The 23,829-nt window shown below is 38.5% G+C and overlaps 1 protein-coding gene across 1 annotated transcript in view; it reads left to right on the top strand.

Moving 5' to 3' along the window:
* LOC120516042 (vacuolar protein sorting-associated protein 13B-like) overlaps window positions 1–23,829 on the top strand; it is a 614,714-nt gene that overhangs the window by 559,885 nt on the left and 31,000 nt on the right. The window contains exon 31 of the mRNA XM_039737477.1: window positions 22,477–22,680. Within this exon, the coding sequence (XP_039593411.1) occupies window positions 22,477–22,680 (204 nt within the window). The remainder of the gene's footprint in view (window positions 1–22,476; window positions 22,681–23,829) is intronic.

Raw genomic sequence — 23,829 nt, 5'->3', positions numbered from 1 at the left:
CTTAACCAGAACACCCTACTGACTGCCTTTCCTGCAACCCTTGCCATCAGTACTGTCTCAGTATTACATCCATATGGCCTCCATGTGGTACGATACTCTTTTATTTCCATCACACACTAGGGTGTAGTTTTTAATAACTAGATGTCCCAGACAGTGTAATTAATTTTATAACCTGCCCACAGAGAGGGAAAAAACACTTCTCGTACCATTTTATCTATTGGGGTCTACTTTTGCACACTTTCTAAATGTTTCCTGTTTAGGTATCCAAACAGTAGTAGCAATGGGTGGAGTGTACAAAGGGGAACGGCCTTAACCAGTGCAAGCTTATGATGCACACTTACTGGGAATTCCTTGTTCATGGAAAACAATTTCATGCATCAGTCCCCATCACAAATGGGGTTTTACGGCTTACTCACACCTCAATTGCGATAGACCTCCTGGAATTTTATCTTTTGCTCATTGCCGCAAATAGATGGGATTAGACCATAAACCCAAAATGGGTTACATTTTTGTAATAGCAGATAAGCACATATGCAGAAACAGAATCTGCAGATAGTGAAGATTTTCAGTAGATAGAAACTTGCACTCTGTGTACATAAAATATGTTGCAATTGCAAACTGTTGCAATTCAATTGAAAATGCAAATGGAAGTGTCATTTTACATGTAACTGTAAAGCTGAAATTGCCAATTTCAGTTATGTATTTCTATCAATAATTAAACCCTCTTAATTCAGGTCAGGGTTGCTTGACACAATGCTGTCCTCATTGGGCACAAGTCAAGAAGAAGCAATGGACCACCCTGCCATATTACTGATCATACTGATGCATGCCTGTTTGGTGTTTTTTTATGTTTTTTCTTAATTGAAAGCCCCGTTGTTTGAGCAAATTTAAAATTGCACTTAATCTAGTCTAAGATACCCCAATTAAATACTTCAATTTCATAATTATTTAACAGCATTAAACAGCCTGCAGACACTTTTATCCAAAAGAGGTCAACATAACAGATTAAATATTTGTTCAGGGACTGATTAACAAGTTTTAAAAAGCAAGTTACCAAAATTGGCCATCACAAGTGAAGAGTTCTAACGAACAATGCAAAAATAGTTTCTCTGTTCTTAGCAAGAGAGATCCCAGCATCAAAGCCATTACCATTTAGAAACATTCACAGAACAAGACAGAACTCAAATGTACCTTAAACACAGTGAGGAAGCCAGCAGTTTGGATGGGGGTGGGCATCATGTTAGACCAGCTAGGAGCTACACATGAAAAGAGTGTGGATTGATAGTTGATGCCACATGGAGCTACCATGTTTCTCCAGAAATAGGACCTACTCCGAAAATAAGCCCTAGCATGATTTTCAGTCTGCTCTGTAATATAAGCCCTACCCCAAAAATAAGCCCTAGTCAAGATCGTCCGGTGAAAGTAAGGCGCCTAAGGCCAGGTTTATACTTCACGCGATGTGATGTGTGTGCCCGAAGCATCCACTAAATTCCGAGGTCATCTTTCCACAATATCTCTGAAAAGGATGATTAATGATTACAGTACATGTATCAAACCAGGGATATGCCCAGTCCAGCAGCATCAGCGCAAAATAGAAACAAAATCCCTTAACGGGGCATCAGCTCATCACAAGGTGAACACAAGCACACACACACACACTCACGTCATTGTAGCTTCACCAAATCCCCAAACCTTCATGTCTTTGGATGGAAAACTGAGCACACTGTTGAAACCCACTAGGAAAACATGCAAACTCCAGGCAGGGAACAAATGGGATGCGACTCCCTGCGAGACAGTAGTGTTACCACTCTGCCACCGTGCCACCCTATATGTGTAACTAGTATCATCCACCCATCCATCCATTATCCAACCCGCTATATCCTAACTACAGGGTCACGGGGGTCTGCTGGAGCCAATCCCAGCTAACACAGGGCACAAGGCAGGAAACAAACCCCGGGCAGGGCACCAGCCCACCGCAGGGACTATTAACAGTATTCATTATTTAAACAATAAGTTAACAATTTATAAGTAAATGTAACATCCATAGTTTAATGCATTTCATCATGAAAGTGATTAAGTATAAATCTAAGAATTCTAAATGTGCAGCGAGCTGGAATATTATAAATTTAATGTGTTCTGTGTGGTGATCTGTTGTCGCTTGCCGCTGCTGTCAGGTCAGGAGTAAGCCCCAGAAGTGCGTTACGATTAAGAACTGTGTCGGTTTTAAGATGATGATTACGACAGTCTACTTTAATAACAAAGTAAACTATGGGATTAAAGTGGATATTTCGATTTTAAAGCCGAAAATTCCACTTTAATCACAAAATAGACATTTTCATTATGTCATTTTTTTTTTCTCTGTGGCTCAAATACACCACCGTACATTCTGATGGTATTGAAAGGTACAAAACAAAAAAAAAGACACCACAGAAGATGGTATGTGAGACTTTTAAAATGTGTCGTGTCATTACGATGGGGAATATGCGACACCTGAATATAAAGGCAAAATGAATACATTTGTATGTCGGCATCAAACTATTCATCAAACATTGAAGCACACATATCAATCTTGGATGATCCAAAAAGCGGCTGGAGTAGCAAGAAATTCAGACTGGAATTCAGGGTTTGAATATGGAGAGTTATGACGATATTCCAGAAGAAGATGACATGACTGTATTTGGATAAATGTATATTGTTGTACATGAATAATTATAAGATATCCCCTGAAAATAAGCCCTAGTGCATCTTTTGGAGCAAAAATTAATATAAGACCCGGCCTTATTTAAGGGGAAACATGGTAGTATCACCAGACACCACTCTTTACTTTAACAGTGGTGGTAAATGTTACTCTTAAAGATAACTTAGTTACATTACTCATTATGTGCAAAAAATAATTAAATGTTATTTAAATATATTATTACAGTACTTATTATAAAATATAATGTGTTACAAAGAATACATTTCTTTTTCTTCTTTTGTATGAGAAACTGCATATTTCACTGGCCTTTATTTCTTATTAAATCTAGTGCTTGTAGTAGGTGTACAGTGAATCCTCTTTATTCCAGATTTCCCCTTCTCATAACACTATATCACACTCTAACCTTCAAGGGGCACAATATCTAAACCCACTGCTGTATGTTATTATTTACAAATAACAATCCCCCTAACCCGATATACAGAACATGTGTTGACAAAACCTCTGAGGGGCAAAGCCCTCTCTCAATTAAGATGTCATGTAAAATTTGAATTACATTATGAGGGTGACCAAGAAGCTGACAAAAACATAAATTACTGGCACTTATTTGTTTCACAAGATTTGATCCTCCTTGTGTTTTATTACTTCATTTAGCCCTTCATTTGCTGTCAACTAAATAACATGCCCTTTTTCTGTTTCTACCCCTAGCCCCCAAAGATTCGCAGTATGAACAATGGCTGCTGTATAATAAATAAGTAAGGAAGTTTGTCTGTCCTGATGTTTGTCATAACACAACCAACCATGTGAGAGGAAGAGTAAATATCCAAAAGCTAGTTTTGGTGATTAATAAAAAAATTTTGAATGTGTGAACATGATTTGAAAAATTAAGGAAAACCCTAAAACAGTAAATTCGAATTTAATTTGGAAAAAATTATATATCAAGGTTTTGAGAAATGTGGCAACACAGTCATGTCCTCCACACATGATCGAGGCTACTATTCGTACCAGAACTGGAAAGGGAGAGGATGTTTTCATTCTATGTATAGCTATGGTTTCCAATGAACTCCATTTTGAATTCAGATGATTTCTAGTATGTCTTGCATTTGTGATATCCTTAAGTAAAGTGCAAGAACAGTCACTTAAAGTTGCTGAAGTTTACCTCAAAGAACTGTGCTGTTCACACGGCTAGCTGTTCGTCACCTGTTCTGAGTAGACTCAGTTTAGAATTTGAACATTCTTGCTCCTAGTAGCAAAACGAAAAATGATGTATATCATAAGGCACTGTTTTGTGTGTGTGTGAGATATATATATATATATATATATATATAGATATATATATATATATATATATATATATATATATATATATATATATATAGTGATAAAGGCGCTTTATTGGTGCCGACCCAACACAGACCGACACCAGAGGCATGGGTAAAACAAACAAAAAGTCTTCATTTTCTTCTTCAGCCATAGTGTGTCTCACCGGCCCTAACACAGTCCCAAATTAAGCAAAAGTAAATCACACCTCAAACAACACTCTTCTCTTCCTCCACTCCTCCCAGGGCAGCTTTGTCCTCCTCCTCCCGACTCCGGCACCCTGAGTAGTGGCTGCAGGCCCCCTTTATAGCCCACCTGTAAGTGCTTTAGGTGGTAATTAACCTAAATTAGGCTGCACTTTTGGATGTGGCTGCGTTGCTGCCCACACGGGCTCAGGAAACCTTGCAGCTCATCAATACGAGCCATTGCCAGAAGGTTTGCTGTGTCTTCCAGCACAGTCTAATGGGCATGGAGGAGATTCCAGGAGACAGGCAGTTACTTTAGGAGAGCTGGACAGGGAAAGTCCTTAACCCATCAGCAGGACCGGTATCTGCTCCTTTGGGCAAGGTGGAACAGGATGAGCACTGCCAGAGCCTTACAATATGACCTCCAGCAGGCCATTGATGGGAATGTCTCTGGCCAAACAATCAGAAACAGACTTTATGAGGGTGGCCTGAAGGCCCAACATCCTTTAGTGGGCCCTGTGCAGCATCATGGAGCTCGATTGGCATTTGCCATAGAATACAAGAATTGGCAGGTCCTCCACTTGCGCCCTCTGCTTTTCATAGATTGGAGCAGGTTCACCCTGAGCACGTATGACAGACGTGAAAGGGTCTGAAGAAGTTGTGGAGAATGTTATGCTGCCTGTAACATCGTTCAGCATGACTGGTTTGGTGGTGGGTCAGTGATGGTCTGGGGAGGCATGTCAATGGAGGGATGCATAGACCTCTACAGGCTAGACAATGGCATCAATATGAAATTCTTGGACCCGTTGTCAGACCCTATGTTTGTGCATTGGGTCCTGGGTTCCTCCTTGTGCATGACAGTGTCCGGCCTCATGTAGCGAGAGTATATAGGCAGTTCCTGGAGGATGAAGGAATTGATACCATTGACTGGCCCCCATGCTCGCCTGACCTAAATCCAATAGAACACCTCTGCGACATTATGTTTCGGTATATCTGACACCGGCAGGTTGCAACTCAGACTGTCCAGGAGCTCAGTGATTCCCTTGTCCAGATCTAGGAGGAGAAGCCCCAGGACACCATCCATCGTCTCATTAAGAGCATGCCCCAACGTTGTCAAGCATTCATGCAAGCACATGGGGGCCATACAAACTGCTGAGTACGATTTTGAGTTGCTGCAATGAAATTTCGGCAAAATGGACTAGCCTGCCGCATCATGTTTTCACTTTGATTTTCAGGATATCTTTGAATTCAGCCCTCTGTAGGTTGATCATTTTCATTTCCACCAAATGATATGGCATCCTTTCGTTCCTAACACATTACCCAGTCCACATCAGTATAGATATCCAGCAGGATTTTTTTCCCATTGAAATCTGATGTGTTTTCAAAGTGTTTCTTTAATAATGGTTGTAAATTAGACATACTGCTGCATTGTGAATCATCTGTAGTGGTTGACAGCATATACAGAGTCCCAGGCCAATAAGGAATTGCAGTAGTCCAGACATGACAAGACCAATAACTGAACCAAAAGTGGTGAAACTTACTCTGTCAACTACAGTTTGATCTTGTGGGTTTGATACAAAGGGAATCTGTATGAACAAGAGGTATTGTGGTTGGCAAAGGATTGCTGGTCTTCAGTCAATACCCCAATGTTATGAACTGATTTTCGTAGGTGTTAGTGATAATTAGCCATATTTTACTGAGTAGGGTAGGAAAAAGACAGACTGGGATATAAGAAGCTGGAGATAGTGTCACTTCATCCAAGTTGAGATATCAGTGAGACATGCTGAGACTGTGTGGTCCACTGGAGGAAATGACAGACACAGCTGAGTATTATGGACATAGAAGTGATATGGGAATCCATGGGACTGGATGATAGGGTTTAATATCTTGGTGCATAAGGAGAAGAAGAGAGAACTCAACACGAATCCCAGGGGGCAACCCCTTTGCTCATCTGATGCAACTTTCACATTTCTTCTTTCCAAGAAACTAAGTAGAATCCCAAAAAGTGGGATTCAGAACATCTGAAAATGATATCAGTGATACAGCCATCAGAGAGGGGGTAGCAATGAGGATCTGGTGGTTAACTGTGTTAAAGGCAGAAAAGAGATCAAGAAGAATGATAACATATAGCATGATGGTATTGTTAGGCAGCCATACCATGTCAGCAACAGTCAGAAACGTTTCAGTGGAATGGCCCCTCAAGAACTCTGGTCTGTAGGAGTAAATAAAAGATTTGATAAGAGGCAGCATGTTCAGATATACTGGATAAAAAGGATAGAAGAGAGATTGGTCTGTAATTGTCTGCCTGTATTCAGTTGAGTGTGAGCTTTTTGAGTTGCTGAATTATTTGGGCCTCTTTCAACATAGTAGGAAAAGTGTTTGTGTTGATTGGGATGTTGATAATGTCAGTGAGGGCAAAGGTAGCCTGGTGAAGGAGTGAAGAATTAGGTCAAGTGGACAGGCTGTCAGGTGACTAGATAGGATGTTGAAAGCATCAATGTTGGAGAGTTCTGAGAAAGTGGAAAATGTTGTGCTGCCTTAGGGGAGGACGAGGAGGATGCTAGTTGACAGGAGTGATAAGAACTTGTCAATTATGGCAGCCAACTTTTTGTGAAAAATCATCATTTGTTAAGGAAGTTGGAAGTGGAGGTGATTGCATTTGAGAAAGGAGGTGAGGACAGAGAACAAGCTACGTGACAGTTGTGTTCCTAATCCTGTCCTGGAAGATTCTTATTTTAGCGCTGGTAGTGGCAGTAAAGAAGGAAGGTAAAAGAGTTTGATACTAATCTAGATCAGCCTCTGCCTTTTATTTCTTCCATTTCCTTTCGTTCGGCTGTCCTAAACATGTATAATACTGTTTTTACAGCAGACAGAAATTTTTTTGTCAATGTAAATATTTTTGGCCTCCAGTCTAATGCCTAATCTCCTCCCTACCCCCTCCATCTAGCACAATACTGCATATTATTTATAGTTATGATTACAACATTTCATCAAATGTGGTGTCAGACTTAACAGAGTGTTTTACTTTTTTGTTTTCATTGTTTTACCACATTGTCTTTGATGAGATCATAAAGTAAAAGCAGCAGTTTTATTTAAGTTGCAGCAGAGGCCTGTAAATGTGAAACAGTTTCATTGCAGTGCTTTGCTCATACTTGAAGGATATGTCGTCTTCGTTTTAACTTGATCAAAATGTGTGTATTTTCCAGAACCCATCTTTGCTGTGTTTTTTATTAAACTTACTTAGAAATAATTTGTTCCATGCTTGTATGTTATACTTTGATTAAAAGTAGCCATGGATCAATTAAAATGATGGGCTAGATGCATTGTTATTTTAAAACTGAAATATGACAGTAGTTTTCTATACTGCCAGAGTATTTTTAAAGTTTAGACACTGAAAGGTGGTTTCTCTGCCTCAGGCAAAACAAGCTGCTTGGCCGCCTTAAAATAAGGAGCTGGATGCAATGCTAATTTTAATTTCATTTTAATTTTATACTGGCTAAATATATATACAGTACACCCCCAAAATTCGCGGAGGTTACGTTCCTAGAGCCTATTTTTATAGTTTAAACCCTAAATACAGTATGCCCCCAAAGCATTTTAATTTTGTTGCAAACTCAGCTTAATATGTTGATACATTACTTAAAAATTACCTTAATACATTACCTAAAAACAGAATGCAATGGTAAACCCGTATACTGTACAGTACTGTACTGCTATGTCTTCCGCGGTGCTATAATGTAAAATAGCGATGTTAACGCTTTATGTACTGTAATTCATTCAAGCGCGTTTTCTTTGGTATGCACTGCTGTTTTCTTTGTTATAAGTAGAGTAAATACATAATTTAATTTAATTAAAATACAGTAAAATGTACAGGTACTCACCAATGATGAATGATATTGATGATGCTGAAAATGATCAAAGCATCCCTTACTGGCTTGAAAATTTTCAGGCTCCGGTCCTGTTGATGGTCCTGGTTGCGGTTCTTCAGTATCTTCTACATTGTCTCCTGTAGCAAACTGCTGGTACAATTTCCGTGCTTTCTCATGGATGATTTTACCATCCAAGGGGATGTTCTTCTTCCTGCAGTTGGTGATCTACAAAGCCAAGGCAGATTCCATCCTGATGATATTTTTATTCCTTACGGTCGTTACCTTTTTTACACTATCACAGAAACTTACAGATACGGTAATCCGGATCGCTGTTTCGTTCTTCTTTATGTTGTGTACAGTGCTTTCATTAATGCCATAGTGACGTGCTACTGCAGCATAACGTTTTAGATCCCGGAGCAAATCCAGTAGTTCAACCTTCTCCTGGAGTGTTTTAAACTTCTTCTGGCGCTTAGGCTCAGTGCCAGAAGCCTTAGAAGGTGCAGAGCGTTTTGGCGACATCTTGTGTGTTTAAGAATAACAAAATTAGTACAATAACAAAATAGAAAACATGAGGACACTCAGCTGGAGACGTGTCACAGGACAGCAGTCAATCAGCATCAAGGAGAAATGAATAATGCTCTCGATTTGGCTACTTTCACCATCCCAAACCGCATTTCCCTCAGCGGTTGCTTCCTGTTCTCTACATCACAGTATTGCTACGAAAAAAGCCATAAAAAATTGCAGAGGATATTTGCGTTTTCCACTAACAATTAATAGTTAGGTTCTAAGGAAAAATACGCAAATGACTGAGTCCACGAACCCTGAACCGCGTCTTCGCAGGGGTCTACTGTATGTGTGTGTATATATATGTTTTAACTGTAACATACAGAAATGCCCATCTACATACAGTGTAACAAAGTAAGACTTGGCTACAACTCATAGAGCCAGTTTAGTCAAGAGGAGCAAGGCCCCATGGGATTAATGAAGCAAGGTCTAGTGGACATCAGAAGTGATTAAAATCTGTGTTTAGGAAAGCAGGGTACTCTTGTCATTCCCCACTACACTTAGAAACCCTTGTTGGCATGCTGATGGGGTGATGTGGCTGTCTTGGTCTGACAGACTTGTACATCTTATCTAGATGCAGATCTGACTTAGAGGTCCTAAAAATTGACAAGGGCAGATAGCTTGTAGTGCATGTCTTCGCCTTTAAGTGTTAATACTAAAGGTAATGGGCCAATGTGAGGCAGTGTGGCCTAGTACAGATTCTGTTTGGGATTAAACACTGAAGTAACTAATATACTTCAACATAAATCAGTTTGTTTAGCATTCTTTTCTATAAAAATTCTTCTTACTGCCTGCCGAAGGCATTGACAAAGGAAGGATAATATCTGCCATCGAATTGTCTAAAATGAAGATTAAAATTAATAAGACTGATTTTAGTCCCATTATGTTAGGTATATTGCCCAGTGGGGGTTTTTGGCCTGCAAATTTTTTTTCTTCCACATTTTATCCCTAAATTGTTTTTTTTTTTTGTTCTCCCTGGCCATCTGACTATAGAATCTGACTTATCTTAATGGACCTAAAAACTTTTCTTCAAATTTGGATTCTACTACTTCTATATCTGTGTTATGAGTGTGTATTGATCCTTTGTAATTACATTTATATATTATGTATTTAGTAATAGAACTAACTTGTTTTTCTCTTGTAATTCTACTTTTATATTGTGTAAAGCACTTTGACCTACATTCATTATATGAGCATGTGCTATACAAATAAAAATGTAGTTGTTGTTTTAAAAATTAAGTTATATATAGATTAATTGAAGTAAATTGCATTAGTACAGGTCCAAAGGCTTTCCTTTGCTGCTTTTGTGTTTGTGCCCTGTAGATTGTCCATGGATCCACTGGGTCGACAGCTGGATTTGGCAGATTGTAAAGCTTTTAAACGAGTCCTGTAGGTTCCCAGAATTAAACTTGCTGTGTCTTGGTAGATTATTATACTACTCTACTTTCCCCGTTTGTATTATTAATATGTAGCCTTTGTCAGAATGCCTACGTTCTCACAGACTTACCACTGTTTATAAGGTATTGTACCATATAACATCTCCTCACCTTCCCTTCTAAATGTATAACTTCAGGCAAGTAGGTGTAGTAAAAGACAAGCAGGAGTTAAGTTACAATTTAAATAATGTATTTTTGATAATATTCATAAATAATAACAATATGTAAAGTACATTTGAATGTTGGCAACCATACAACCTGATAAATGGTGATGTGTAGTTTCAGGCAGCACACAGACTTGTTAGTTACTTAAAATGTCTCTAGTTAAGGCATTATTTGTGGTCAGCTTTCTTCAGAACAGGCCGCATGCCTGCCTCAATATGGCTGCCTAGCTGTGCTCTTCATTGTGTTGTCCTTTTCAGTTCATGGTGTGTGAGATTCTTTCATCATTTGGTAAGAGAGAGAGAGGGGGGTAAAGGAAGCAAATTCATAGATTTTCTGCCCAACCCCTACAGCCAATTGGGAGTCATGGTACTTAAAGGCTTCTGATACAAGCCAATTCCAAAGAGCCATACTTCAGACCAATGGGAGGACAGATTACCTTCACACCTGCTCCCAAAACCATTTGTTAAGATGAAGATTGCCATCTAGGCAGTCTGGCTTTCCTGTGGGGTTCGATTGAGAGACTCCAGCAGAGAAACATTTGCCAAACTTGCTTGAGGCACTTCCCCCAACCTGTTGTAAAATTCACTATCCTGACTTAGTCCTCGGGGATAAACATGAATGCTTCTCACTAATGTAACACTAATATTACATTGCTTTACCTAAGTTACAAATAAAGACATACAAAATATTTATCAACTTGTATGCAACATTTCACACCACAACAGAGCTTTATGCAGAATCATCTCCCTATGGATTTTTGTGTCATCTTCAACTATTGTCCTTAGTCTTTAGCACATTAAACATGTAATATTTATTGGCAGAAAGTCATTTATTTGTACTTTGAACAAATTTCTTCCATAAAAAACATTTTCTAGAATAAATACACATGGGCATAGGACCTTCCAGCATTTGGAATTCTACCCAAGAAATTGCGCCGTTTTAATTGGAGATGAACAGCACAGTCCAAGTTGTCATTACTGGATCTTGCATAAAAGGTGACTGGCAAGGTCATGTCATTTGTAGATCTTTCTAGAATTAATTGTCCAACAACTGGCAAGCCAACCACCCCTTTTAGCGGAATGGATGGAAATGCTGTCATATGTGGTGAAGCTGGTAAACTGTTGTTTACCAACCACCAGTCTGCGGACCATTACCAGTCCACTTAATAGTTTTGCCGCTCCATGAAAATCACTGAATTTCCATTTTATGTTATGAACAATTTTCTAAGCACATTTTGATCGTAAAATTATATCTTGTTGTGTTTGGATGGTTGAAACTCCAAAGGGGAATGCAAAAGTGACCCCAACGGCTCTCTGTTTGAACTGGTCAACACTCAGAAGAGTAACGCTCAAAATTCCAAGGGGACCCAGACCTGGACCCCCCACCTCCTGCTGTCTGGTCTAATGTTAGTAAATCTTGACACTTGAAACTCCCCAGTCCACGAAGACAAAGAAAGTTTTAAACTGCTGACTTAAATAATTAAGCAGTGATCTTGTCTTCTTAACAAAGCACATCACTGTTACTGAACTTACAACTGTTGGCATCAGCCACTTGTTTTGGGCCTGTTTTTGTGGAGAAGGATAACTTTCTTGACCGTATTGTAGTTCTCTAGTGTTATTTTACCTATTGACAAGTGTAATGAGTGGTTAGTAACTCTGATATCCCTCTTTGTAGAGGTCCTAATAGGCTGCTTTTAGAAAGACCCTCTTTTCCTTCCCTAAATCAAAGTGTGCATCAATTTTATTTTAGTTTGAATGTTTCTTTAGCTTGGCACTTTGAGTCAATTTCTGTTTAAGTTCAGAAGTGTCCAGTGTTGACCACAGGCACTCTTTATAAATGTTTTCCTTCAAAGTGAAATTTTGTCGGTATGTCTGTGTGGCAGCACCATCTTTTAGAAGGAATCGTTCCTCTCAAAACCCTGAGCAGCTCTGCCTTTTGGCCAGTACTTTTATACAGAAAAAGACAGAGTGAAAGATAAAAGCCTATGTACAGCTAGCAGAAGGCTACTCAACTTCAGTAGCATGTGTGCTTGCACTGATTGTCTTCTCAATGCTTCGAATTTGACACCCTGTTCAGCTCTCTTAGCCAAATGACTATTAAGGGAAATTAGCTAAGAATCTGTTTCTGAGTTTAAACTGCCATTCATTTTTATAAGCACACCCCAATCCCTGCATATAGTGTTTCATAGTGAAATCCCACATGTGTGAGAGTTTGAACACCAAATGATTCCATGTTATATGTTAGTTGTTTTAAAGTAGTATGGAGTAGAACTGAGATTGAAAGGGACATGATGAAATATTTTTGACAACAAAACTTCAAATCAAGCCTGTGGCTTTTGCTAAAAGTTTGATGTGTAACAGCTGACAGACACAGACCACATGTCAGCATCTTCAGAGCTAATGGTCAATATGCCATGTTTATAACTCACTAATAGCACCATATAAACGTAGAGCGAGATAAATGGCTTTTGCAATTAGGCTGTTAAAACAATGAATTTCAACGTACACCATTCACATGTAAACAAATTTGGTTCCAATTGTTCTGTTGACCACTGTCAGGAACTCAAGGTTTAAATTTTCCCCAGAAACCATGGAATTAAGTACTTCTTGTAAATAAAACCATTACTCCATTCTTAGATCTTATGTAAATAGCATTTAATTGATGACCCTGAACATCTTTAAAGTCTAATCAGGCTAATTAATTGCAGACATTTGCACCTAATCTTTTTAATAGTGTGTGAATGCTTTTTGTTCTTGTTTTTTTGGCAGTAAACTTCCATTCCGTAAGTGTTTCAGTTTCATATGTGTGTCACTGTACTGAACATGTCAGAGACAGGGTTGTTAAATCCCATGTACTGGAGTTGAGTTTGTAGTTGGATTAATCCCTTATCTAAAATAAAAATGGGGAGGTAAAAAAGAACCCTCGAGTAACAAGTAAATGTTTTAAAGAATCATTGGAACAAGTGAACACCTCTGTTCATGAATCTACCATACATAAAATATTGAATAGGCATGGTGTACACAGAAATACACCAAGGAGTAAGACGCTGCATGCCTGAAGGGCACTATATACCAACATGAGAACTTCATCATAATGCTGAAGTACGTTGGAGGGAGCATCATTGTTAGGGGCTGCTTTGCTGACTCGAGCACTGGAATTTTTGTCTTCATTGAGGCAAAAATGCTTTCCCAAATATATTAGGCTATCCTATAGTATTATGTCAGTGTGGCTGTTTGCCAGCTGAAAGTCAGTAGAAGCTGGGTGATGTAGCAAGGCAATAATCCTAAACATCAAAGTAAATCGACTTCAGACTGGCATATCAATTTCTATCCTACTTAATCCATACCAAGTTTGTGGGGTGTGCTGGATTCTATCCCAGCTTATTTTAATAAGATGCCAGTCCATCTTTGGGCCAACACACACCAACACACACTAGAACCAGTTTAATGTTGCCAATTCACCAAACTTGCTTGTCTTTGGACTTTGGGAGGAAATTGGAGCACCCAGAAGAAACCACCTCAGACATGCAAACTCCATGCAGGGCGGTACTCGGACGCAAACCCAGGCCTCCTAACTGTTCTACCACAGTGCTCAGCATCTACTAAAGAATGTCTCCAAATAAAGAAACTTTTTGGACTGTCCCAGTCAGAGCTGTGGAATGACCTCAAGAGAGACGTTCACACCAGACATTATGGCTGAGCTGAAGCAGTTTTGTTACAAAGAGTGGTCCAAAATTACTACTGAACATTGTGCAGGTTTGATATCCTGCCTGCTGGAAGCTCTTGTGAGGGGTTATTGCTTCCAAAGTGGTCTGACCAGATTTCAAGTGTAATGTTTCACTTAATTTTTCCACAGCAGACTACTTATATGATGATTAATAAGTGTTTTCAATAAAGACATAAAGGTTACAGTTGTATGTTAGTAGCATTAGCATAATGTGTTTGCCTAAACCTGTGACTTTGATGAAGATTAAATTGCATTTTATGATCAGTTAAATGTTGAAACCCTGGTAATTCCAATGGATTCCAATGTTTTTTTTCTCATTTTTAAATATTTGTTGTGCTGTTGTTCATGTCTTATCCATTTGGTACCTTGATTTTCTTGTCTAGCCACAGCCACCTGTAAGCTTAAAAATCTGCTGTCAGCTCTTGAAGATCTACTTTGTGGGATTATGAAGTTTCTCTGTTTCATCTCATTGCTGTCACTGTGTGATTTCACCTTAATTTGTTCACTATTCTTGGTTGTTTTTGATTTTCCAAACCGCTCCTCAAACTGTTTAAATTCAACAGTGCTTCTCCATTGATTGCAAAGAATGTTATTTCAGTTTGGGGCATTTATTTAAGTTAATGTTAAGAAGGCAGCTGAAACTAGTCTATACATAGGAACCTTGGCATAAAAGGCTATCCCCTTCGTGTATCTGGGCAACTACTGTATTCTATGATATTTTATCTGTTATTTTTTTTCTTTAGAAAAAACCATTGATGCTAATCAGAGACTTGAAAAGAATTACTTTCATCTTGAAAAGTCTGAGGCAATATGGTTTATGTTCTGAGAACCAAAATTGTGTCAGGCTGTGGTGACAATTCAGCATCAAGGACCAGATTCTAGATATCTTTGTGCAATTTAAGCCAAAGCGATTTAGATTAAATTAGTACATAATTAGTGCATATAAATCCATATATTTGTTAAAACGTACAAAAAACAAAGTAGAAACTAATTAACATATATGGAAGCCAACAATATCAGTCCATTGATTAATTGTTGAGCTTTGGCCAGTTGATATTGGAGGAGAAGAAATCAAAGGACTACAGTCAGCCCGCATCTCTGCAGAAAATAAACCTCTGGGGGTTCCATGGTCAGTTGTAAGAGACAAAATCAAAGGTAAAGTCATATGCGGTCACAATTCTGAAAACCTCGACCAATTACCTGCCCAACCCCCCCCTAGGAATTCTAGAACAGTCTGTGCTGGGCCGCCCAATCTGATTAAATAATTGTTCCATCTGATGATTCCAATACTCCCAGTATCTGAGATGACTTTCCCATAGTAGTACTGTCTCTTGTACAAAGTACAGTATACACAGATCACAGAGATTCTTACTAGAATTTTTCCCACAAACTAGTGACAGTAATACAATATCAAAAACAGAGAAGACCTGCAAACTCTATAGTAGTATTAGTATTTTTGAGTATAATGCTGTGCTCACATTAATTTCTTCTGACACTCCAAAGACAGTCTGACTTTACATGTGTGGCTAGAAGTGTGGCCTAGTTGCTAAGTTTTGGACCGTAAAAATAAGCAACGTTGGTTCCATTTCCTTCAGTGACTCTCTGACCCTTGCAAATCGCTTAAACCATCAAACTGAAGGACGTAAATATATAAAGTGTTTGCTCTAACAAGATGCTATAGAAATCATTTGTTTCTCAATAATTAGGAAAAAAATAATTAGGAAAAGAAAGGTAGAGGCTGCATCAGTCGATAGTGCTGTATTTGTGTGTTTTTATGTGTATAAGCACATTGGAAAATCTCTGAGCAGAGTATGGCACCCATTGATGCTTTTGATGGTGTTCAGCACAAACTGACATTGAGCAGTTTCCCAGTAAAATTGCTACAGTGCCTCTGTCACAGACTACAAACACATGAAAGTGGATCCCTTGCTCCATTCAAAAATTTCTCTCCTTTCTTTTTGAATTTTACTCCCAGGGCAAGTCCACGTTGGCATTTGTGCTTTTGAAAGACAGTCTTGCTACTTGCTTTAATGTGAAAGTTGGCTTGTGTGATGTGCAAATTGGAAAGAAATGTTACCTTTTAATGTCAGGAAATGAAAGAAGCTGGGAATGCTTATTGTCAAGGCTGATTTTTCTACTGCTGGGTTACTTGAGTTCAGCAGCAGTGCCATGCAAGCACACGCTTGCCTTCTGTTTCTTTTCATCACAACTTAAATCCTGCAGGAGTGTCACAAAGCCACGCTTTTGTACCTTGTCCAGAGCTGATGACTTCCACCTCACCCCCAGCAGCCCTTCCATATTTGCTCTTCATTTCTGCTGGTTGCTCAGTTCATTAAGGATGGGGCACACAGCTCACTTTTTCATGGCCTTGCCAGTTATGACAAGGATGAGGTGCTCAAAGTCTGTCTCAAAAGTTTTCTGTTCATTTCTCTGTCCTATCACATACTCTAAATAAAGCATCCTTAATGGAGCTTGCCATGTCCCACTCGCCAGGGACTCGTGCTAATGTAAATCAGAGGAGATTTTCCAAATCCTGTAATGCAGCCCTAATCTCCTCTTGTTCTTTGTTTTCCTATTTATAACGTTTGTCATAACATTTCTGTGTGATTGGTAATGTGTTACTTTGCGCTAGAAAAATGAAGAAATAGTATATGAAAATTGCCATCGATAATTGCTGAAACAAATGTCATAACATCTGCTACACTTGAGAGCTGGTGTTTACAGTATTTAAACTAGTATTTCAGTGTACCAGGATAAATAAACAGCTCAGAATGGCGAGCCCTGATGTCATCCGCAGATGTAAATTCAGTTTCCTATGTTCGCAAATTCAGTACAGTCTTGTCTTTCAAAGCAAAATATATGACATCATTGCTAAATGGGTTTAATCTCCCGAGAAAGACCTTGGCTTTCAACGAAAATGTGAATTCTGATAGATTGCAGGCTTTTATAGATTTTCAGTTTGTATACAGAATGCTTTTATTTAAGTACACTGAGAAGCACAGAGACTACTGCAGCACCCTGCTAAATGGAGCCGACTTTCAAACACATTACCCTTAATAATAAACACGGCATAAATCAGGACTCCTAAAGGGCAAATCACTTTAGTGAAGGGCCCTTTTATTTATCCCCGTGTTGTTTCCAGCATGGTGACTAAGTCGTCATATTGCTTAAAGAATCACAAGTGATTGGGTTACCCTGGATGACTTTGCCTTTCATTCCAACCTTGATCAAAGTTATATTCAGAGGGGAGTTGTGCATTAAATAAATATCAAATTAATTTGGAAATAACAAAATGAAGCTAATATCCTCGTTTACCTTACATTTTTTTTAAAGCAGTCTTACTTCCACTTTACTTTCTCATACAGTTAGGTCCATAAATATTTGGACAGAGACAACTTTTTTCTAATTTTGATTCTGTTCATTACCACATTGAATTTTAAATGAAACAACACCGATGCAGTTAAAGTGCAGACTTTCAGCTTTAATTCAGTGGGTTGAACAAAGAGATTACATAAAAATTTGAGGCAACTAAAGCATTTTTTTAACACAATCCCTTCATTTCAAGGGCTCAAAAGTAATTGGACAATTGACTCAAAGGCTATTTCATGGGCAGGTGTGTTCAAGTCCGTCGTTATGTCTTATCAGTTAAGCAGATAAAAGGCCTGGAGTTGATTTGAGGTGTGGTGCTTGCATGTGGAAGATTTTCTGTGAAGACAACATGCGGTCAAAGGAGCTCTCCATGCAGGTGAAAGAAGCCATCCTTAAGCTGCGAAAACAGAAAAAACCCATCCGAGAAATTGCTATAATATTACGAGTGGCAAAATCTACAGTTTGGTACATCCTGAGAAAGAAAGCAAGCACTGGTGAACTCAGCAACGCAAAAAGATCTGGACGTCAATGGAAGACAACAGTGATGGATGATCGCAGAATCATTTCCATGGTGAAGAGAAACCCCTTCACAACAGCCAACCAAGTGAACAACACTCTCCAGGGGGCAGGCGTATCAATATCCAAGTCTACTATAAAGAGAAGACTGCATGAAAGGAAATACAGAGGGTGCACTGCAAGGTGGAAGCCACTCATGAGCCTCAAGAATAGAAAGGCAAAATTGGACTTTGCTAAAGAACATCTATAAAAGCCAGCACAGTTCTGGAAAACCATTCTTTGGACAGATGAAACCAAGATCAACCTCTACCAGAATGATGGCAAGAAAAAAAATATGGAGAAGGTGTGGAACAGCTCATTATTCAAAGTATACCACATCATCTGTAAAACATGGTGGAGGCAGTGTGATGGCTTGGGCGTGCATGGCTGCCAGTGGCACTGGGACACTAGTGTTTATTGATGATGTGACACAGGACAGAAGCAGCCGAATGAATTCTGAGGTGTTCAGAGATGTACTGTCTGCTCAAATCCAGCTAAATACAGTCAAATTGATTGGGCGGCGTTTCATGATACAGATGGACAATAACCCAAAACATACAGCCAAAGAAACCCAGGAGTTTATTAAAGCAAAGAAGTGGAAAATTCTTGAATGGCCAAGTCAGTCACCTGATCTTAACCCAATTGAGCAGGCATTTCTCTTGTTGAAGGCTAAACTTCGGACAGAAAAGCCCACAAACAAACAGCAACTGAAAGCCACTGCAGTAAAGGCCTGGCAGAGCATTAAAAAGGAGGAAACCCAGCATCTGGTGATGTCCTTGAGTTCAAGACTTCAGGCTGTCATTCCCAGCAAAGGGTTTTCAACCAAGTATTAGAAATGAACATTTGATTTCCAGTTATTTAATTTGTCCAATTACTTTTGAGCCCCTGAAATGAAGGAATTGTGTTAAAAAAATGCTTTAGTTGCCTCGCATTTTTATGCAATCTTTTTGATCAACCCACTGAATTAAAGCTGAAAGTCTGCACTTCAACTGCATCTGAGTTGTTTCATTTAAAATTCATTGTGGTAATGTACAGAACCAAAATTAGAAAAAAGTTGTCTCTGTCCAAATATTTATCGGCCTAACTGTATATGAAGTATAGGGAAAGTATTATAATCGCTCAAAGATTCGATGTCAAGATTTTGATAAAATTTTTATGAATCTTGATATTTTAGACCTCCCTGATTTCTCTTATACGAAGTATAGGGAAAGCATTGGAATCGTCCAATAATTCCATTTTGAGATTTTGATGAATCTCAACGTTTTAGACCTCCCTGAGTCTGAAAATACCATTTTTAGAATTATGTCTGTGTGTGTGCGTGTGTGTGTGTGTATGTAAACACAATAACTTGAGTGCGCTTTCACTTAGGTTTCCCAAATGTTCCATATAAGTATTTGGTACAAAACATAGATTTCTGTCAACTTTTGGGCTATTTCCGTTAACTGGAAGTGGTACTTTATTCATCCAGCTTCAGAGTCCGGTTTATTCAACTTTACTTTTATAATAATTGTTCAATATAGTATTAATTTGGTTTGATTTTTTGTTGATGGTTCTTTAATGTACATAATATACAAATTTAATGATTGTCTTGCGGTTTACTCCTCAAATATCCATCCTCATATCTGAGTATATGAGAAAATCGGGGTGGGGGGACTCCAGGTTTTTTCTTATACATAGATGCAGAAAGTCCAAGTAAGCAACAGTAAGTAAAGGACAGGAATCAAACCTGAATGAGACTCCAGGTCCATCGCATGGCGTGTTCAACCCACACTGGTTTATTTTGAGTCACAGCCCAGACTGAAGGAGGAAACTTACTTTTCTCTAAAAACACATGCTGAAATGAAGAGAACATGAAAGACCTTATTTTGTTAAGTGCCTTTCTTTACTGAACATCATTTAGTGCACTTCACAAGAGCTGTATAGTGCAGTTACTTCCATACTTTTATAACTTGAGCATCGGCAGCTGAAGTGACAGTGGCTCAGTGGTGGGAATAGCAGAATACACTCATGCTCCAATTTTCAGCTGACCAAGTTGAGGCGATTTGTACTTACAGCCCATGGCCATGGTAAAATAGGATAATAATGTTCTAGACCTTGCCAACAGCAGCAGTGGTAATAAATCATTTATTATTATTATTTTGCAGGGTCTCATATATTTTCTGACTCTTGAAGGGCCCCTTTAAGGTGTGTTTTGATTGGCACTGCTCAACATGGGTAATTCTTATGTATCCTGTCTGCACTGTCTTCCTTACACCAGTGTTTCTCAACCTTGCCTTTTTTTAAAATTCATTAACAATCCACTAGCAAAAATTACAGAGAGCCCCCTTGTTGAAGCACTCAGGGACATATTGCACAGGGCTGTTAATCACTTAGACGGCAGCCTGGATCACTACCCAGTGGTTGAGAAACAGTGGCTTATGTGGACACCAAGACCCGAAGATCAGTTTGTACTACTCTGTACCAACATTTGAGGTCTGCACACTGGTGACCTACACTAGACCCAGACTTTTTGATTGACATATGGCCAATTTGATGGTGAACATCAGCATATACAGTAACTGTATTTATAATCATTACTTGGGATTAATGACTACAATTCACTGTAAGGCATCGGCTTCTGACAACACATCAATACCATTGGAATGAAAATGTGCACAGTCACACGTCAACGTCTTTGATCATGAGCATTTTTAAATTAAAATAAAATAGAATTAGGGCCTCAAATTCAAGTGACCTTTTATCAGGCAGTAGAGCCCTCTGGTGGCTCAGGTGTTAACTGTAAATCATCCAGCAGCTGGTTCATTCTTCTACACTGAACCCACTGTTGCCAGGACAGACTCTGTCTCTCCATGACCATGTAGTGGAAAAAATAAAGTAAGAAAATGGGTGGACCATTGATGGATTATGCATCATGTGAGTGGAGTCTGTGCAACAGTGCGCTAACAATGCCCTCCCCTAACTTGGCGATGTTGCATGATGAGTATGTGAGCTGAAATCCAAGAATGCATTTCTAGATATCTTTTTAAATATCATTTAATTATTTGTCCCTGTTTTTATTTTCCATAGGTACATAGGAGTTGTTGTCTTAGACTGTTAGTCTCTGCTGTTTTGTGATAGCATGTTGGACTAGTGTTTGCTAGCTCTTTTGTGATGATAACATAGTTCTTAGAGTTTAATAGTGTGTATTTTTATAAATCAGCTGTATACAGAAATCATCAGCTCTGAATGGTATACAAGTATTGTGATTTAGTGCATTTATTCATTTTTGCGTTTTTTTTTTTGTTTATTTTTTAATTTGGGCCACCAGCAAATTAAGTTACTTACTTAGATGCCGAATATGGGCTGAACCGGTTCTTTCCAGTTGCATTTTGCCTTCTTTTTTTGATGATACCAAATGCAGGCATTTCATTTTATGCATGTGATTGAAGTGATCCAAAACTGACTGAGATGTGTGATGTGTGTAGTTAAGTTGTCCACCATTCGACTTTAACAATATTACTTTCGTCAGTGGTTCCCACAGCTCAGTCATGTGCTACCACTGGTGTGGAGGTGAAATGTTCAGTTTAGTTGTGTTTAAACAAAGTTGACTATCTTTACTTAGGTCTGTGTATGCATCCTGTTGTATGTAACGTATCTTCTCCAGAGCTGAGTTCTGCCATTCCACAGAATGCTTCTGGCTGTACGTTTTCCATGACCCTGTTATTGATGGTTTTAATGTGTTGTTCCCATTTTTTACATTTTTTTTTTAAATTGTGTTCAGTAAAAGTTAAGTTTATGATGAGACTGAATTATAGCCAAAACTACAAACATGTCAGTAACTGAAATGTTTTCTCCAGTAACAGATGTGAAGATTGTTAGTCATTGTGGACTAGTGTTTGGGGTTAAGATTATTTAGTCTGCTTTTTTCAAATTTTTATAAATACTATTTGCATGCTTTCATTTTACGTTTCTAATAACATCATTGTTTCATGTCACAGTATGAAAACTATACTGTTACTGCAGTGCCAGGCTAAAATGTTACAGTCAGTTTCTGTCACAACTATTTAAAAGAATAAATATAAGACACTTTGTAAAAAATAAATAATAAAGTAAGGTTTTGTTCAAGATTTTCTAATAAAAAATCCACTTTTGTGACTTCTGGTTTGTTAGTTGTGAAGTTGTCCTGGTCCTCTGCTATAGGATGATATGACAAGATTAACCTAGCAGTAATAAACTTTTGTTCCCTATGTCATTTTCATTGGTCTCAGCAGCATATTGCCAAGGAACTCCCAGACGTAGAAGGTATTAACGGTCTCGCTCTTTTTATTGTCTACACTTCATCCTTTTTCTCAACTGTTACTGTTGATCAGCCTCCTAAATCTGATGAGTGAAGGAAGTACATGAAAAAGGGTCTGAGACAGAGTCTTTGACATTTGCACTATGGATGCACCATTAAGATAGTGAAGACCAAAAGAAAACTTGAGTGTAACAGAAAGACATAGTTTATAATACAAAACATAGGAAATCCTTGTCATTTGCTTTTGTGGTTTAAAAAGTATCTATTTGTAATAATTACACTATACACTATATTTGTGTCCTTTCTTCTTTTATAGAAGAGCTGTAAATCTTGGAATATTAAGAGACCCGGGTTCAGAAGTGGAAGATCGGCAGTATCAAATTGACCTGCAGTCCATTAATATTGGAACAGCACATTGGGATCAGCTGAAACCAGAAAAAGAGGGTGTGAAAGGAGGCACACTTGTGGAGGGCGAGAGAAATTCTCAAAATCCAGCCCTTGAATGGAACATGGCAAGCAGGTGAGATCAAGGCAGAAAAAAAATTACACGTGAATTTCATTTACAGAACTTGACAGCTACAATGCACACAAACAATGTGGTGATGAAAAGAGTTCTGCACAGCCACCGGCACCCAGTGCCCTCTGTGCATCCTACCAAGCCTTCTAAAGAGTGCCGTTAATCCGCAGGGAGCATTCCATATGTTTGAATTTTAAATGCAGTGTTTTTGTGGATGAATTTTCCTGTGACAGGAAAAACAAATCTTAATTTTCAGAGTGTTGTTATATTTTTCCCAATTGCAAGGTTTGGAAACCATTTCTTTAGTCAGAGTACAATTTTTGGACTGACCACCAGATGATAAAGATAAGCAACAGAACTGCCAGTTCCCAACAGTCTTCAAGGCATGGTTACTTTAAATAATCATTACAACAGACAGTTCTGCAACTACCCAGAAATGTTTTTATGATTTTTGTGAAAAGCAAACAAAAATGAACTGATGCATCATTCAAATGATCTTCAGTAGTGAGCTCACTGAGCAGTGTGAGAATATCACATGGCTGCGAAATGAAATATAAAGGACTTTCTTTCTTTCTTTGTGTTCCTATTCAGTTCAATTCAGTATATTTTGACTGTGTGCAGGCACAGATCTCTATAGCAAGTTTACAGGTAGTTATAATACAAAGTACTAATTACATAATCAGTATACATTAAGACACAATTTGTGTAAACAGACAGGAAAACAAAGTAGTTTTAAACTGATTAGCATAAATGGAGCACAGCAATATAAGTTCATTAGTTAGCCATTGCATTATAAGCTCGTTGACAATGATGAAAAGTAAAATTAAATCTCCAGTCAGCAGCACTCCTTTAGAAAGTAAACCTCTGAGGGGTTATAAAAGACAAAGTCAGATACAGTCAGAGTCCTGGAGACCACAACCAGTGGCCCTCCACTCCTTTCTGGGAATTCTACTGTAAAGGTTGAGCTAGACTGTCTTACTTACTCTTGGCACAAGTCATAATGAAAGCTCGGATTCCAATTTTAAATCTTGTAGGACTGCCTGTGGTTGCAGAGTTTTTCAAAAGTATTCTCTATTTAGAGGTCAATCCCTGTCTGTACCTTTACTTTGCCATTCTAAGATGATCAGGGTACTGTGGTTCATACCCATAATT

The sequence above is a fragment of the Polypterus senegalus genome, chromosome 15 (genome assembly GCF_016835505.1).
Source record: "Polypterus senegalus isolate Bchr_013 chromosome 15, ASM1683550v1, whole genome shotgun sequence".
NCBI lineage: Eukaryota > Metazoa > Chordata > Cladistia > Polypteriformes > Polypteridae > Polypterus > Polypterus senegalus.
Note: the sequence above shows the minus strand (reverse complement) of the source record. Positions and strands in the feature narration are given on the sequence as shown.